Source organism: Pollachius pollachius (genome assembly GCF_949987615.1).
Source record: "Pollachius pollachius genome assembly, chromosome: 2".
Classification (NCBI taxonomy): domain Eukaryota; kingdom Metazoa; phylum Chordata; class Actinopteri; order Gadiformes; family Gadidae; genus Pollachius; species Pollachius pollachius.
The window spans coordinates 11,241,065-11,254,751 of NC_136935.1; the positions used below are offsets into that span (position 1 = coordinate 11,241,065).

At 46.2% G+C, this 13,687-nt stretch overlaps 1 protein-coding gene across 1 annotated transcript in view; it reads left to right on the forward strand.

Annotated features, from left to right (window-relative positions):
• Positions 1 to 7,602: 7,602 nt before the first annotated feature.
• LOC307070571 (protocadherin-15-like) overlaps positions 7,603 to 13,687 on the forward strand; it is a gene marked incomplete at its 5' end in the record, with an annotated part of 157,721 nt that continues 151,636 nt past the window's right edge. The window contains one exon of the mRNA XM_079729078.1: positions 7,603 to 7,681. Coding sequence (XP_079585204.1) covers positions 7,603 to 7,681 — 79 coding nt within the window. The remainder of the gene's footprint in view (positions 7,682 to 13,687) is intronic.

Genomic DNA, 13,687 nt, shown 5'->3' on the forward strand with positions numbered 1-13,687 from the left:
TCCTTACCTCCCCGGAGAGTCTTTGGAAACCAAAAAATGACTTTCCTTCTCACCTGTGCTGGCGCCCAAGTGGTTGGCTGTGGGTTAAACTTGGGACCTCGCCAGTATTTTAAGTGGATCCAGGTTAGCGACACACAATTAGACCAACCAAACACCGGGTTCCACAGAGAGACGGTTCTGTCTGTCTGCGGGCCCCCGGCCAATCTGAAAACATCTCAGCTGCACCGCCGGGACTGCTGGGAGTTCAGAGCAGGGGGAGAATCGCCCCAGCCACATTTTCTGTTCCTGTGACTGTTGGGTTGTGGTCCAACCATTCTTTCACAGTGCCACCCTTTGGCAGCAGTCTTTGGCTTTAACACCCGCCATATTGGTGAAGGATTGGATTCCGCTTGACAGTTTGTGGGCATTTATGACGACAGATATCATTTTCTTTTATGTAGCTTTTCTTTTTTGTCATTTAACATCCATTTGATGGATCTGGGGAAGGTGGAGGAATAGCTGGCGCAGACAGTGCATGCGTGGGGAAGGGGTAAAAGCCACTGGGTGAACTGAACGGTAGCTGTTATTGGTTATATTGATATGTTCTGTAAATGACTCTTGAATGGCATGTCACCATGACAATCTGGACAGGGTCTTCGCTGCACACAGCTTAGTCGTGGAGGAGTCGATGCAGTTACCTGATGAGGTTGATTCTCAAATGAATCATGCGACTAAACCATTGAAGAATAAAGAATGAAATAACATGGAAATAAGTTTTTATCAGTCACAATCTTATCTGAAAATATCCCGCTGTATCAAAGGTTATACTATGGAAAGAAATTTAATATCACCAAAATCTTGATTGATTTTACGCGAAGAGAGAAGAAAAATGTGTGAAAATGTGTGAGAGGGAGAGTGTGGGAGTACCCAAACTAAAATGAAATTGCTCCATTCAAAACGGAAGCTTGTATTTTCTTTGTGTTTTCTTCAGCCAACATTGGGCTGATTGTTTTTGTAATTTGGTTCAACCTTTTTTTTGTTAATATTTCTCTACGCCACCAACACACTGATGCTGAATGTCAAGTGTAATTCAAGCTTCCTCTTTGTGCTTGTCAATGTTTTCTTCTGCTCACACGCTGTGTTGCCAGCTTGAGGTGATTCTATTCCAAGAGATGTATTTTTTGTTTTCACAGTGCTAATCTCACGAGGAAATCCCCTACATCCGAGATTCAGACTGAATCTGCAATTCTGATTTTTTTTTTCTTGTTGGCAATGAACACTAGCATATGCCAACATGTAAGGTAATGGTTAAAAGATATCATTACATTATTTCAACAATAATACTCAAAATATGACAATATATTACACATAGGCATGAACACATTGTGTTGAAGTAAATCTCCACAAGCACAAACGATTGCAAGAAAAACAGTAGCACTCGCTTTTTTATGATTGGTCATTTGTTTTACCAAGGGATGGTGGTCGCTCATACTTGAGCACAGCGGTGGGCTGTGATATATTGATGCAGAGACAGAGCAGGATTTGTCCTATTTGTGAAAAATGTATGCAAAAGAAATGTACTGAATGTTATGACTTCGCAGAGATTTATCAATCCGGTAGAGCTAGCGAGTCTAGCTCTGATGATACTGAACGTTGAAGCTAGTTCTGTACATACTGTCATCTTCCCACTAACTTTGATTTGAATAAAAGAAAAAGCCACGTCAAACACGCACATTCACATTCACATTCGCCCATGATTTTTTTTTCAGAAAGCCATAAGATAATTTTCTCCTCATCAGTTTACCATTGCTCCGAGCCAAAATAAGTTTAATATATTAGTAAGATGTTCACAACGAGTAAATGACCCAACTCCCTCACAAACCTAATTTTAGGTTTGTGTGTCATCATCTCTGATTCCGAGCTCCAACAGATATGAAGTGCCCTTCAGCATTGTGAGTAGGTGTCGCTTCTAAATCAGCGTTGTTTCCGACCCGATAAAGAAAGCCACTTTACTCCACCCCCAACCACCCATCTGCTCCCCATCAGCGCCGTTAAAAAAACAATGTTCTCTGGAAGAGGCTTAACCAGAGATTTGTGTCTCTTGCCCAGGCAGCGTGCACGGTAATGTATACGCTGTCGTCTGCGGAAATGTGCCAAGATTTAAGGAGACTGTTCAAAGGACGACCGTTTTTTCACTTAGCAGGTACTCGATGGAAATATGTGTTTTGTTGACAACATTAAAAGCTAACCCATCCATGTACCTTCGGCGTTCCCTTGAAAGAAAGTCGTTCTGAAAATGTGCATTTAGCAGAAGCAATTTCAATTTTCTACAACACACGCCAGATAATAAGAGGAAATTGACCGACACACTTTTTTTCTGAGGGTGTACGACGAAATCCCTGGAACGCGTCACGGCCAGTATCTCACCTCCGTGCTCAAGGGCTGTGTGCCACCGCTCACAATGGACCACCCTTGAATTTCAATTAGGCTTATTAGCTATCGACATTAGCTACACTGAATGATGGATAACTAGGGGCTGGTGGAGCGACACTCATTTTGCACCGGGCTCCCTGTCCTTGAGACTCATTCCTGGCCGTGCGTTGTTGCACAGCCGCTCTTATTTATTCCTCCTCCTCCTCCTCCTCCTCCTCCTCCTCCTCCTCCACTTGGCTGCTGACATACAGCCCTCACCGCCCCGCCGACGGAGGCCATCTGCAGATCAGCATTCTGCTAACCTGTGTTGCAATGTATGGATTTTAGTGTCAATTTAAGACTCACATTTGGGCTGCGTAACCCCAGCTTGTGTGTGTGTGTGTGTGTGTGTGTGTGTGTGTGTGTGATCCAGTCTCTCAGAATGAGCTTGTTTGTCATTGCAAGCTGGTTTCCCAGGGTGTGTCATTTAATTTGTTTCTTGGCTTCGCTTCAGCTGAACATTGTCCCGAGTTTTTTGCCTGAATGCTTTGAGGTGTGTGTGGAAGTAGCAACCCCCTTTCTCTCTCTCTCTCTCTCTCTCTCTCTCTCTCTCTCTCTCTCTCTCTCTCTCTCTCTCTCTCTCTCTCTCGGCCCACTTCCCCCCTATGTGGTTTTCTGAGATAATATCTGTGATACCCACAGCTTTGCGAGCAAGGCTTCCATTTTGTAGCAGCGTACCCCGTCACCCCCCCTCCTATGTGCTGTGTTCCCCGAAGTACGTATAGTCGTTCTATCTCCCAGGATCCGCGAGTGTTTTCCCCCGGCTAAACCTAGTTAACTCTCTCCTTGGTGCTGCTCGGGGGACTGTGGGCTTTTTAGGATTGGCCCTGGTCTGACAGATAAGTGGATAAGTCTGTAAGCTACTTTCCAATTGATTGTGTGTTTGTGATTGTGTTTGTGTGTGTGTGTGTGTGTGTGTGTGTGTGTGTGTATGTGTGTGTGTGTGTGTGTGGGTTTAGTTGTGTGTTTGGGATGGTATGGGATTGTTTGTTGGTGTGTGTTTGTTTGTGTGTTTGTGTGTGTGAGAGAGATAGTGGGTGTGCGTTTCTAGGTGTGTGTTTGTGATGGTATGGGATTGTTTGTTGGTGTGTTCTTGTTTGTGTCTGTGTACTCGGTTGGGTACTTGTGTGCATGTTGCTGTGTGTGAGAGAGAGAAAATGTTTGTCTGTTAGAGCCACTCTAATTCTAGATATTGCAGCCCATTGTGTCAATGAAAAGCGGTGCAAGCCATGGTGCTCAGAGGCTCTGACAGCACTTCTATGAACCAAGAGAGCAGTGGGTCGAGAGGCAGGCAGACAAACATTTTTAGTAAAATACTCCTTGGTCTCCATTGTACGGACAGGAAGTCCATAAAGGTGATTGGGCTCAAAGAGTCCATGTGCTTTGTATTGAAATTATTATTATTATTATATAAAAATAAATATATGTGCTGTTCAATTTACACACTGTTCGCAGCATAATGTTGATGGTTTTCATCTTTTTTGTGTGACTACATCCCGTACACAATCATGTTTCCTCTCTTTTGCTCTCTTTCTCTCGCTGACTCTGACACACACACACACACACACACACACACACACGCACACACACACACACACACGCATATATATACACACATTACACTCATACACAGGCTGCACAAAAAAGCTTCCTGTGATCTAAAAAGCTTTACAAAACGAGGGAGCAATTACTCTTGATTATCATGCAGCCCCCCCACACCCAACACACACACACACTCTGCATTCCCATGCACTTTCCACATGCACGCTCCTCCATCATCACCAAGTGTGTATACTTCCTTTCTCTGAGTGGATTTGCCTACCAGGGTTTGATGTGCTTCGCTGTTTACATCTCACATCTCCTGGTCTGACCCACTTGCTCGGAACGTTTTGTGGCTATTAAAAGCAGGCCTCCATCTTGTTATTTCTCAGGCGTACGTCGCAGGTGCTCCTCTAATTGCTGTAAAATTGCATGGAAGAACTGGAATAGAAGATGTCTGCACCCTTTGTAAATTAGCTGAACAGCGTAAGCTAATTCTTCCCCCCAAAGATTTTCTTTTTTCAAGGAGTTTGTACATTAGAGAGAGGAGACGGCTCGCTTTTAGGTTCTGAAAATAGGTCTCCTTGTGTGGTATCCTCTTTGGGAGTCTTCACTGGAATTTGAAGGGAGGAAGGTGTGTGTTGGGATGCTGCATGGATCATACTTTTGTTTCTCCATTTCTAAAATTCCCGGTTAGCTTTCAGGAGAATGATATTGTTCTAATATAAACACAGTTCCACCGCTCAACCCTAGAACTCTGCAACTTATTACACAGGGAGATGGGTTCAGCCGTGTTCCTGAATAGGCAGCCTTTTTAATGCCCCACATAAACCCAGGTGCTTGTTGGTCATGTTTTATTTAATGGGAAAACTACCCTGGCGCCTCACACCTGGCCACAGGTGTCTGGTTCCACAACTGACCTCAGACGGCAGCAGGCTGCTGGGAAACCCTAGAGTGATGAGTGAGGCTGGTACGGTGTCATGGTCTCTCTGTCCCCTCCCACTCTCTGTCCTTATGTTTTTGTCTCTCTCTGTATGTCTCTCTATCGCTCTGTCTCTGCGCTTTCTCAAATTCCTATTTGGTTTATATTATGGAGATGCTAAATAAAAATAGATAAAAGGTTGTTTGATTAATCACCTGTTTGGACTAGCCAAAATGACTATTTGCTTTAGGAGAAAACACAAATTGGAAGGAAGTCAACGTTTTGTGACTATTATTTAGAGCCTAGAGTAAAATTGGAACATAAAAATAATATGCAACGATGGGAAACCTTGATACATTCAGAAACATATGGTACTGGGTAATGAATGGTTTTCTTTGGCAAAGGCGTAGAACAATTTCTTGTAGCTTATGAAGAGGGAAAAGTATAACTCTTCACAAACATGTGTAAAATAAAGTTGTATTTAAAAGTTTTAAAACTCATTGTCTCTCTGTGTCTGTTTCGCTCTGTCTGTCTGTCTCTTTCCTTCTGTCTGCCTCTGTGTCTGTCTGTCTGTCTCTCTGTCGTCTCTGATGACAGACCGAGGTAAGCCGACACACCTTCCAACACTGGGTCTGCTTATGTTTCCCAACTGCGACTAAAGATTAAAAGGGATGAGAAGGTGGACTTATAAAGGCTAGATAAAGCGAGGGAATCCCTCAAACTCTGATATTTTCTGACATGAGAGAATACAGCTTCCTCTGTGTGTTTTGAAAAGTCGTGGCCTCTTCATCCACTCAAAAAATGTCATGCCAACTTTGGTCCAACTCTGGAAAAAGTTGGTCATTCTCCAACTTCTCCTTTTACTAATTGCTTCCTTGGTATAGGTTCAAATCCTCACTTCTCTCCATGCCGTTCATGTCAAAACCATTTCCAACAACAAGCTGTGACATTTTTCCTCGCCCAGAGAAAAGAGAGGTTTTGTTTTGCTGTTGATTCCACTGTTCCATGCTCATGTCAAAATTGTATAAGCCTTCGTCTTCGACCAGTGAGGAGGAGTAAACTCTTATTTTCTGTCTCTCTACTATTTCCCTCTACTGAGTTTGATCCCCCCCCACCCCTCTGTCTCTCTCTCTTAGAATCTCCGCTCCATTCGCCTAACACTAGAGTGCTTTTTAATCTGTGTTCTCACACTACTGTTTCTTCTCCTCTTCTCTTCCCTCTCTCCTCCATGATGTGTCTTCTCTGCTTCCCCCCGGCTCCACTAACCCTTGACCCTTCAGGCTGGCAGTTTGAGGGTAAGAGGGCTCAACCTCCATGTTATGTCCACCTCTGTTGCTCTCTGATGTTATTACTTTGTGTCCATCTTAAGCCTCCGTCCCTCGCTGTCCTCATCCCCCCTGGTTTGCTTCCTCCCTTTTCCTCTCTTTGTCTTTCTCTCGCCATCACTCACTTTCTTCCACTCTCTCTCTCCCGCTCTCTCTCTCTCTCTCGCTCTCTTGCTCTCTCTCTCTTTCTCTCACTCCTGCTCTCATTATTTATCTCACCCCTTCCCTCTCATTATCTATCGCTCTCCCTCTCATTATCTCCCTTGCTTTTTTGTCTCCCTTCAGTGTTTTCTCCCCTCGTCGTCTTCATCGCTCCCTGTCCCTTTCCCTTTATCGATGAAGGTGTCGCTGTCGGTGCCCTGCTCCGTGTGGCCCCCACTTGTCACACCCGCCCACCTCACCACCGTCTCCACCTTTCCCCTCCTGTCTGCAGCAGCCATCGCCCACACGCATCACAAAAAGCCATGAGCTCAACTTCACTCAACACTCACACATACCTATACGCACGCACGCACACACGCACGCACGCACGCACACACACACACACACACACACACACACCCTGACACACAGAAACATACTGACACACACACTCACACTGACACACACACACACACACACATACACACACACACTCTGACACAAACACACTGACACACACACTGAAAAAACACCCCATCGCCGCCCTCCATATCTGATGCTGTCCGTCTCTAGGTGTTGCTGCGCAGTGGTTCTGTCTGTCCAGCGCTCTGCGTGGTTCTCACTCCCCTCACAGCCTCCCACATATGTATGTGCTGTTGCTGTTCCTCTCATCGTGCAAGCTCCCCCCCCCCTCCCCCAACATCCGCCCATCCCACCCCATAACGCACGCTTGTCTGCGTCTGTGTCACGGCGTGTGTCAGAGTGCAATATTGTCACTCTCTTTGAATCTCTGTCATCGTTCAAAGGAGACGTGACAGCTTAGGATGGGTGATCAGACAGGACTGGCTGCGATACGGGCTCTTTATTTTATAGTTTAATTTCTTGTATTATTTCTGAGATTAATTTGTCAGTATGACAGAGGAGTTGTAGTGTTCCTGTTCTGTGGTTGGTGTTATTTATGTATTCACGACAGTTTTATCGTTAGATGTGTGTGTCGGTGCATAAGGGGGATGTTTAGGATTTTGGTGTATTGGTGTTATCAGATTCAAATCATTATTAATAAATAATAACTAAGACTGTTTAGTTGGCTTTACCTTGTCAATCAATGACCTTTGGAACATGAGGGATGAGTTTTCAGGTTATTCTAGTACTATTGAAGGTTTGTAAATGATGGTTGTGTATTATTGTCCCTGATTGTGTATTCCTCTTCTTCTTTTTCTCCTCTTGTCGGGCGCAGAGTGTAAGCTGTCCCGTGGTGGGCCTCCCGCCACCATCGTGACCATCGATGAAGAAAGCCCCAACGGTAGGTCGAACGGCCCTCCAACTGGCTGCTCTCCGTCCTCCCGCTTTGTTGGTTTCACGGCGCACTCTGACAATGAAATGCATGCAAACCGCCAGGGTTTTTCTTCCTCACATTTATATTTCTGGGCCTCTCCATGACCGAGGTGCATTTTAATGAACAAAACCCCATCCATCACCTCCTCCAAAACAAACACACTGTGAATGTGAACTCTGCTGTCTGGATTCACTTTAGTATTTATCACTGCGTCCTTTGGCAAACACTTTCACTATCCAGAGTGGCAGGGACACCTGCTCAAAGAGCAGCTAGAGGTTAAGGCGTCTGGCTGAAGGCTGTCTACAGGTTAGACTGCAGACATTGGGTATCGAACCCAGTACCTTTTTAGCGTTATTAATATCAGAACATAAGCGATTGGCGGTGTGGTCCTTGGCGATGAAAGCACTGTGCTTGCATCCTTTTTCTCAGCCCCAGCGGTTAATCCAGACATTATGCGCTCCATCAGAACAGCGGCCCTGTGTTTCACCATGGTTAATTCGGTTTGACGCGCAGAGCCTTTGTGTACGAGGAGTGTGCGTGGGTGTGCATGTGTATATGCATTAAGTAGCGGATGAGGCGGGTGTTTGGTGCCACACAGGGACTCATTCATTAGAGGTCCACCCCCCCGCCACCCGTCCCTCTCCCCTCCCTCCCCCCCCCCCCGCCCCGCCTTTAAGTCCTTCCCTCCACGCTGTACCCGCTCGGCGACAGCACCTGATGGATCTGCGCTGCGGTGCGTGGTCCGAGGAGGTGCTCGGCTCCGCCCCGGGCTGCCGCCTTCACCGAGGCCCCCAGTGACCTTTTGACCTCCAGCGGAGATAACTTGGTCGTTGCTACTCCTGTGCGCTATCTGTGCCCATCGGCTCCCCTCTCCATGAGTCATTCCTCCCTCTTATGAAGCTTCGTCACTGCCTAGGCGTTGGTATCTTCTTTTATTTATGGGTATTAAGCTGCTTAGTGTGTGTGCATGTGTGTGTGTGTGTGTGTGGGTGTGTATCTACATACATGTCATGGGTTCCGTGAGGCTTATCTGTGTGTGCATGCATGTGTGTGAATCAATATGTGTGTGTGCGTGTGTGTGTGTGTGCGTGTGCGTGTGCGTGTGTGTGTGTGTGTGTGTGTGTGTGTGTGTGTGTGTGTGTGAACATGCGTGTGTGTGTGTGTGTGTGTGTGTGTGTGTGTGAGTGGGTACACATTATGTACGCGTTGTGTTAGTGTTGGCGGGCCCCTGCAGGTATCCATGGCGGGTCCCCGTGGGGCCCTAATGAACAGACGCTCACTGAAGGGAGCAGCCGCTTGTTTGGTCAATGAGTGTTTAATCATCACACACACACACACATACGCACACACACACTTACAAACTCACACACAGACACACAGACACACAGACACACACACACACAAACACTCTCTGCTGAGCCGCAGCACGCTCAAGGCTCTGACACTTTTTGTATGCGTGTGTGAGTGATTGATTGAGTGAGTGTGAGTAAGTGGGTGTGTGTGTGTGTGTGTTCATAGCTCTGTTTGTCTGTTTGTATGAATACATGACATTTATGTTTGACTAGTTACACCTTTCCCCGCTGATCTCCATCCACAGAGTATAATTGTGCTCCGCGTGTTGTCTCAGTTCATTAATGTGGCGCTCTAATTCCACCTGTCGCAATGCTGCCCTCCTTATTGCTCTGCGTGCGTGTGTGTGTGTGTGTGTGTGTGTGGGTGTGTGTACCTGTGGTTTGGGTGTGCTCCCTGATGGATTGCATTGCAGAAGGAGCACGGCGAAGGATGCCAAAGCTGTTATCCTGGAAGCGCCCCTCTCCCCACACGGGGCGTGCTGTTGTGTGTTTTGTGTGCATTGTCTGTGTGTGTGTGTGTGTGTGTGTGTGTGTGTGTGTGTGTGTGTGTGTGTGTGTGTGTGTGTGTGTGATTGGGGGGTTGTTTTCTAGTTAATCTCCCCCATACAGCCCTCATTTACCTGGGATATGAGACTCTCTTGGCTCCGACGGCCTCTTCTTATTTATCCATTTGTGATGAAGCGGTGCAGGATCCCCGTCCTCCCTCTCGCGATAATGAAATGTAAAATAGGCAAACCCGTTCATTATTGACCAAAGCAATTATCCACCTAAATGTGCTTCATCACATTCCCCATCTGGAGGGAGACGGGGAACCATACAAACCACGCTCGGTAATGGGAATCCTCGTCTTTCAGCGACGCAGCCGCATTTCTCGTACGCGTATTGTCTGTTGTATTCATGTGCATTGGGAGATGGTTATACAAACACCTCCGCCCCCCCCAGCTGTGCCCACCACCCCGGCCCAACCACCAGTCTGGGTTGTTTTGTTTGGTCTGGGTCAAAAGAAATTGATGAAAAAACGAAATCCCAACTACTAACTTGTTTCCTTTCTGGACTCGTCGGAGAACGAATTCAGCTCCACTCAACATAATGTGAGCTTCCTGAATGGAGGGTGAGACAGGAAGACATAGGTGGGCGAGCAAACATCAAAACATCTCCAACTGTTATGCATCCGGCTGCTTGTCCCTTTATGTTGGTTTCCTCCCGTCGGCTTTCGGATTACCGTTTGATTCGGGGTAAGACAGGGTTAGACCTCGGTAAACACATTGAGTGATGGATAGAAATGTATCCAGATAGAAGGATGACTGTCATATAGTTTGTAGAGAGAGATGTATTGAGACCGATAGATGGATATCAAAGTATACATATATACTAGAGATGGACCGACAGACAGACATTTCGACAGACAGATAGGTAGATAGATAGATGGATATAATAAATAGTATATATCAATAGAGATACATAGATAGATTAACCGGGGGACAAAGAGGAAGATAGATGGATGAATATCATAAATATTACATACAGCTATATTGAGATATAAAGTTAGATTGACAGATAGACAGATAGGTAGATAGATACATAACATTTGAGGCTTAAGAGGGGTTCTCACGGTACGGGAAGGTAAGGTGTCCGCCAGGGAATCGCGAGTCAGCAGCTCAAATGGAGGGTCATATGTTTAATTTATCAAGGTTGCTGCGGCTCATGCACGCTGCCTGACAGGTGGCCGACACCACGCATATAAACCTGGAGGATTACATCTCAGAGAGAGAGAGAGAGAGAGAGGGGGGGGGGGGGGGGGAGCGAGAGGGAGAGAGGGGAGAGAGAGGGAGAGAGAGAGAGAGAGGGAGGAGAGGTGTGAGAGAGAGGGAGAGAGAGGAGGAGAGAGGGAGAAGAGAGAGAGGAATGAGAGAGAGAGAGAGAGAGAGAGGGGGGGGAGAGAGAGAGAGAGAGAGAGAGAGAGGAGAGAGGAGAGAGAGGAGAGGGGGGAGAGAGAGAGAGAGAGAGAGAGGGGGGGGAGAGAGCGAGAGGGGGAGAGAGAGGGAGTGAGAGAGAGAGAGAGGGAGAGAGAGGGGGAGAGCGAGAGGGAGAGAGAGGGAGAGAGAGGGGGAGAGGGAGAGAGAGAGAGAGAGAGAGAGAGAGAGAGAGAGAGAGAGAGAGAGAGAGAGAACGAAAACAAAGAAAACTGTATTCGAGGGTCAGTACTACCTGCACTCACTTGGAGTTTGTTTTGGCTAAACATGAACGAATGTGTTTGGACACAAAGAGAGGTAGGCTTTATCCTGATTGAGAAGTACAATGGTATTGCCGTCATCAGGGAGTTACACTGTTAATGATTCGTAGGGTAATTTCTCCTCAACTCAACACATACACCATACACACACAAACACACACACACACACACACACACACACACACACACACACACACACACACACATGAACACAGGCAGTGAGGTAGCCGTACCTCGGAATGTGTCTGCTTCCTTGGATTTTGGCCGGTTTCCATTTTTAAGCTTCCCGCTCTCAAAGAGAAGATTTGTCATTTTTATGTGTCAACTTATGGGCTGCATTCCAATGGTTTTAGAACAGCAATTTCTCTCGCCCTCCCTTCCCAATGTTCTCCCTGATCCCCATTGTTCCCACTGTCCCCAGGCGTAGTGGGCTAGGGATGCAGCAAAGGGTGGCCGCTGAAACGGCTTCAGACAGTTGATACGTCGATGTATCCGACAAAGGAAGTGCTTTGGGTAATTTCCCCGACTGTGTAATTAGATATACGGCCCTAATGCAAGTCTGAAGGTTGTCATTGGTTCGGACCATCATTAGTCAACGTTTCCTGTAATGACTCAGCTGTCTAATTTCAGCACCGCTGTCCTCTCCCCCTGCTTGACCACTAAATGATACTGCCTGGCTGCTCGAGAGTATAAGGAACGAGCGATGGGAAGGACGCAGAGGAAGGCCGGACTTGGTTGGATAACAATGTGTAAGACATGGCAATCAATGGAGCAAAACATAGTAATACCACATGGATAACTGCCTCTGCCAGCCTGACCTCACTGGGGCAAATCCTGTCACGGAGAACAGTACCCACTCTCTCTCTCTATCTCTTGACCGTTGACCTCCAACATGGGAGGCATTGCTCTGTTCCCGGAAGCCGTTTCCCGAAGCATGCAATAACATGGACTTTTTCATTTCTTTGGCATACTTTTTAGAGTGGTGAATAACCCCAACCATTAGTAAACGTACAGTATGTAAATAAGTGTGTTTCCAAAAGTTGAAGCGTTGGGTTATTCCGACCAAAGCAACGATGCCATTGGTTTTTATGACAGCAAGGGCAAGCGTCTGCCAGTCAGACCCAAAAACCGTTTTGACAAATAGTTTGTGGTGGATTTATTAGCAATGTGGGTAACAGGAGAAACTGAATGAACCAGTGACCTTGGAAGAATACATTAGAATACAAGAATACTAAACAAGATTTGATGTGTTTTTTTCTATGTATTTCTATTATTATCATATTATGTTTTCTGTTATCTTGTATCATCTTATATTATTAAATGATCTAGGATCTATATTGTATTATAGAATTATAAGACACAATTCTCCTTGTTGTGCATCTACTTTTGTAGACAATGTGGCTCAGACTTTTATACTGCATCATAACAAAACAATAGTCTGATGGAACAGGGATGGAGAGAGATGGAGAGAGAGACAGTGAAAGGAACACACATGATCAGAGTGCCAGAGAGAGGGAGTCAGACACAGGGAGACAAGAGTGATGCAGAGACAGAGACACAACAACACAGAAAGAGAGATAGAGAGACCGGCCAAACATGCACACACACACACACACACACACACACACACACACACACACAATCATAGATACATAGACAGAGACATATCAACAAAGAGCGAGAGAGAGAGAGGGACACACACAGATTCAGAGAATCACAGCAACAAAGAGAGAGAGAGAGAGAGAGAGAGAGAGAGAGAGAGAGAGAGAGAGAATATTCTTCCAAATGGGAAACCTGCGTGGTCCACAGGGGAGAGGGATACGTCTGTGGAAGCGGTGGGAGATATTAGAATATGGGAGTGTGTCCTAAACGGCTAATGAGAGAAGCTGTGTCCGCGTGGCGTTTCACCTCGCCCACCAAGGAATCATCATGAATTCGCTCTCCAAAATGAATTCAGTCCCGCTCGCTGTTTCGCCGTCCCCAACTTGCCATTAGATTTGCCCTCTGTCCGCCACTTCCACCCACCATTTAGCCACCGTTTTGGGCTCCTTCTGCGTGACTACTCGCTCTCTTTTTCAACTTTTATTCTCTGTTTTGTGGCGACTTCCGCTGTTTCCCCATTTCCCTGTGAAGAGGTATCCTCGTTCACACACACACACGCACACACCTTCAGGTACCCTCAGCACTCTCGTAAGGCTTTTTTTTTTTTGTTAATTCATGCAAGACTCGCCCATCTATTTCTATTTTACCCTACCTGACAAACCTTTCATGTGAAAGCTCCGACACAAATGTTCCAATCAAAGCACATTAAAAGCTAGCTCTGCTCCCCTTATCGTTTTCTCATTAAAATTCTGCCTGTCTATTTGCGATCTTAAACAATCGGATGCT